At 47.0% G+C, this 5,000-nt stretch overlaps 1 protein-coding gene across 2 annotated transcripts in view; it reads left to right on the forward strand.

Moving 5' to 3' along the window:
* LOC122242467 (solute carrier family 22 member 6-like) overlaps nucleotides 1–5,000 on the forward strand; it is a 19,796-nt gene that overhangs the window by 3,230 nt on the left and 11,566 nt on the right. For both annotated transcript variants that reach the window (XM_086539589.1, XM_086539588.1), the window contains exons 4-5: nucleotides 35–140; nucleotides 4,835–4,938. In XM_086539589.1, the coding sequence (XP_086395715.1) occupies nucleotides 35–140; nucleotides 4,835–4,938 (210 nt within the window). The remainder of the gene's footprint in view (nucleotides 1–34; nucleotides 141–4,834; nucleotides 4,939–5,000) is intronic.

Consider the following 5,000-nt stretch of genomic DNA (forward strand, 5'->3'; position numbering starts at 1 on the left):
GTAATGTAACCTGACATGACCTCTCTACGTACAGGTCAGAGTGCACAGTGCTACACGTGGAGGAGGGCGAGGAGGTGACTGTTCCGTGTTCCACATTCGCGTATGATACTTCCGTGTTCCATTCCACCGTTTCCACTGAGGTAAGTTAGGTTATATAGTCGTTATGGTGTAAGTATGGTGTCAAAGTAAGGAATGGAGTGTTGAGATGGTTAGGTCGATATAGTGAGAGGAGGAGAGAAGATGGGGTCTTGCGAAATAGAGGTTGGGGTGTATATATATACTAACACACACACTACACACACACACACACACACAAATATTTGTATGTATATATGTATGTGTATATTGTCAAACACACACATTCTCTCACATTTGCATGAATACACAATTCTGCATCCCCAATTTTTCAGCTGGCAAAATATTCAGTGTCTTACATAAACAATAAGTTGCATGTAATTGTTGCATCACGCAAACAGAGAGAGGAGAAACCAGGAGATGTTGCAAGACTTGCAAAGAAAGGGGGTTGATGACTTATATAATTCAAGTCACGTGCGCGGTTCATCTCACTTTGATTAATGTAAAAGAAATCTCTTTTATCGTAGTGTATATGAGATACACAAAAAAGTCAGATTCATTTTAACAATTATCCACCTATACTCATATTTTATAACATTATATTTTTAAGTTATATTCATATACGAGATATTTATACTAGCATGGGTATAATCTGGATCTATTTTTTTTCGACACATTTTTTCTAGAAATTACTGTCATATGTGAAAACATACCGCTGCATTGATGACTACAAGTATTTTTGTTCTCAGGCCACACACACACACACACACACACACACACACACACACACACACACACACACACACACACACACACACACACACACACACACACACACACACACACACACCCACACACACACACACGCACACTATTGCAAAGCACCACGTGTAAATACACACAAGCCTACCTATCCAACTAGAGACATATATGGCCTGTACGGGTATGTGTGTCAAGGGAGAGGGCAAAATATATAATATGGACACGACAAAGTTGATTGCTAATACATAAAATATTATCAACAACACAAAGTAACATAACGACATGTACGCGATATATACATAGAATTAGATCATTACGTAAGATTCACGAGTCAGAATTCAATGCACGATAGGGGCACTAAGATACCTAGGAAGTAAATGAAATAGAATCAAGAGATCAACATTCTCCGCGGAACAGAGTAAACCCACACGCCACGGATCTCATACTCGGAGAGAGGCCGTCACAGGGTAAATATCCGGTTGGTACAAAAACACATACCTACCTCCCCCCCTCCCTCAGGACCTCTACAACACAGGGATCACGTCTCCCCCACACTATTCCTCCATATCAAACTCTCATTAAGTTATCATAAGTTATTCAGTCACGGCTACATGGGAAGGGAACTAATGACAAACAATTATGAAACAGCGGTGATTACCCTCAACGGTTTCCCCTCACATGATTAACCTCAGCCGTTTCCCCTCATGTGATTACCCTCAACCGTTTCCCCTCATGTGATTAACCTCAGCCGTTTCCTCTCATGAGATTAACCTCAGCCGTTTCCCCTCATGCGATTAACCTCAGCCGTTTCCCCTCATGCGATTAACCTCAGCCGTTTCCTCTCATGAGATTAACCTCAGCCGTTTCCCCTCATGCGATTAACCTCAGCCGTTTCCCCTCATGCGATTAACCTCAGCCGTTTCCCCTCATGCGATTAACCTCAGCCGTTTCCTCTCATGAGATTAACCTCAGCCGTTTCCCCTCATGCGATTAACCTCAGCCGTTTCCCCTCATGCGATTAACCTCAGCCGTTTCCTCTCATGAGATTAACCTCAGCCGTTTCCTCTCATGTGATTAACCTCAGCCGTTTCCTCTCATGAGATTAACCTCAGCCGTTTCCTCTCATGTGATTAACCTCAGCCGTTTCCTCTCTTGCAATTAACCTCAGCCGTTTCCCCTCATGAGATTAACCTCAGCCGTTACCCCTCATGTGATTAACCTCATCCGTTTCCCCTCATGCGATTAACCTCAGCCGTTTCCCCTCATGTGATTAACCTCAGCCGTTTCCTCTCATGAGATTAACCTCAGCCGTTTCCTCTCATGTGATTAACCTCAGCCGTTTCCTCTCATGAGATTAACCTCAGCCGTTTCCTCTCATGTGATTAACCTCAGCCGTTTCCCCTCATGTGATTAACCTCAGCCGTTTCCCCTCATGCGATTAACCTCAGCCGTTTCCCCTTATGCGATTAACCTCAGCCGTTTCCTCATGGATTAACCTCAGCCGTTCCCATTAACCTCAGCCGTTTCCCTCATGTGATTAACCTCAGCCGTTTCCTCCCTCATGCGATTAACCTCAGCGTTTCCCCTCATGCATTACCTCAGCCGTTTCCCCTCATGAGATTAACCTCAGCCGTTTCCTCTCATGTGATTAACCTCAGCCGTTTCCTCTCATGAGATTAACCTCAGCCGTTTCCCCTCATGTGATTAACCTCAGCCGTTTCCCCTCATGTGATTAACCTCATCCGTTTCCCCTCATGCGATTAACCTCAGCCGTTTCCCCTTATGCGATTAACCTCAGCCGTTTCCCCTCATGTGATTAACCTCAGCCGTTTCCCCTCATGCGATTAACCTCAGCCATTTCCCCTTATGCGATTAACCTCAACCGTTTCCCCTCATGTGATTAACCTCAGCCGTTTCCCTTCATGTGATTAACCTCAGCCGTTTCCCCTCATGTGATTACCCTCAACCGTTTCCCCTCATGCGATTAACCTCAGCCGTTTCCTCTCATGAGATTAACCTCAACCGTTTCCCCTCATGTGATTAACCTCAGCCGTTTCCTCTCATGAGATTAACCTCAGCCGTTTCCCCTCATGTGATTAACCTCAGCCGCTTCCTCTCTTGCAATTAACCTCAGCCGTTTCCCCTCATGTGATTAACCTCAGCCGTTTCCCCTCATGTGATTAACCTCAGCCGCTTCCTCTCTTGCAATTACCCTCAACCGTTTCCCCTCATGTGATTAACCTCAGCCGCTTCCTCTCTTGCATTTAACCTCAGCCGTTTCCCCTCATGTGATTAACCTCAGCCGTTTCCCCTCATGTGATTAACCTCAGCCGTTTCCCCTCATGTGATTAACCTCAGCCGTTTCCCTCATGGATTAACCTCAATTAACCTCAGCCGTTTCCCCTCATGCGATTAACCTCAGCCGTTTCCCCTCATGTGATTAACCTCAGCCGCTTCCCCTCCTCAGCCGTTTATTAACCTCAACCGTTTCCCCTCATGTGATTAACCTCAGCCGTTTCCCCTCATGTGATTAACCTCAGCCGCTTCCTCTCTTGCATTTAACCTCAGCCGTTTCCCCTCATGCGATTAACCTCAGCCGTTTCCCCTCATGTGATTAACCTCAGCCGTTTCCTCTCATGAGATTAACCTCAGCCGTTTCCCCTCATGCGATTAACCTCAGCCGTTTCCCCTCATGCGATTAACCTCAGCCGTTTCCCCTCATGTGATTAACCTCAGCCGTTTCCCCTCATGCGATTAACCTCAGCCGTTTCCCCTCATGCGATTAACCTCAGCCGTTTCCCCTCATGCGATTAACCTCAGCCGTTTCCTCTCATGAGATTAACCTCAGCCGTTTCCCCTCATGCGATTAACCTCAGCCGTTTCCCCTCATGCGATTAACCTCAGCCGTTTCCTCTCAAGAGATTAACCTCAGCCGGTTCCCCTCATGCGATTAACCTCAGCCGTTTCCCCTCATGCGATTAACCTCAGCCGTTTCCCCTCATGTGATTAACCTCAGCCGTTTCCTCTCATGAGATTAACCTCAGCCGTTTCCCCTCATGTGATTAACCTCAGCCGTTTCCTCTCATGTGATTAACCTCAGCCGTTTCCCCTCATGTGATTACCCTCAACCGTTTCCCCTCATGCGATTAACCTCAGCCGTTTCCTCTCATGAGATTAACCTCAGCCGTTTCCCCTCATGCGATTAACCTCAGCCGTTTCCCCTCATGCGATTAACCTCAGCCGTTTCCCCTCATGCGATTAACCTCAGCCGTTTCCCCTCATGCGATTAACCTCAGCCGTTTCCCCTCATGCGATTAACCTCAGCCGTTTCCCCTCATGTGATTAACCTCATCCGTTTCCTCTCTTGCATTTAACCTCAGCCGTTTCCCCTCATGTGATTAACCTCAGCCGTTTCCCCTCATGTGATTAACCTCAGTCGTTTCCCCTCTTGCAATTACCCTCAACCGTTTCCCCTCATGTGATTAACCTCAGCCGTTTCCCCTCATGTGATTAACCTCAGCCGTTTCCCCTCATGTGATTAACCTCAGCCGCTTCCTCTCTTGCATTTAACCTCAGCCGTTTCCCCTCATGTGATTAACCTCAGCCGCTTCCTCTCTTGCAATTAACCTCAGCCGTTTCCCCTCATGTGATTAACCTCAGCCGTTTCCCCTCATGTGATTAACCTCACCCGTTTCCCCTCATGTGATTAACCTCAGCCGTTTCCCCTCATGTGATTAACCTCACCCGTTTCCCCTCATGTGATTAACCTCAGCCGCTTCCTCTCTTGCATTTAACCTCAGCCGTTTCCCCTCATGCGATTAACCTCATCCGTTTCCTCTCTTGCATTTAACCTCAGCCGTTTCCCCTCATGTGATTAACCTCAGCCGTTTCCCCTCATGTGATTAACCTCAGCCGTTTCCCCTCATGCGATTAACCTCAGCCGTTTCCCCTCATGCGATTAACCTCATCCGTTTCCTCTTCCCGGCAACAACATCAGTGGGACCTCGTGTGCGCGAAGGAGTTCCTGTCGCCGCTCTTCCAGACCATCTACACGGCCGGCTGCTTCCTCGGGTCCATTCTGGGGGGTATTGCTGCTAATAGGTAAATTGGTTGAAAGCTGTTGTCCCTAATAGGATTTCCTTTTTTTATTGTCTTCTTCGATA

This window comes from Penaeus japonicus, unplaced genomic scaffold (genome assembly GCF_977035675.1).
Source record: "Penaeus japonicus unplaced genomic scaffold, GWHDUDI00000001_assembly GWHDUDI00000009, whole genome shotgun sequence".
In the NCBI taxonomy this organism is placed as follows: domain Eukaryota; kingdom Metazoa; phylum Arthropoda; class Malacostraca; order Decapoda; family Penaeidae; genus Penaeus; species Penaeus japonicus.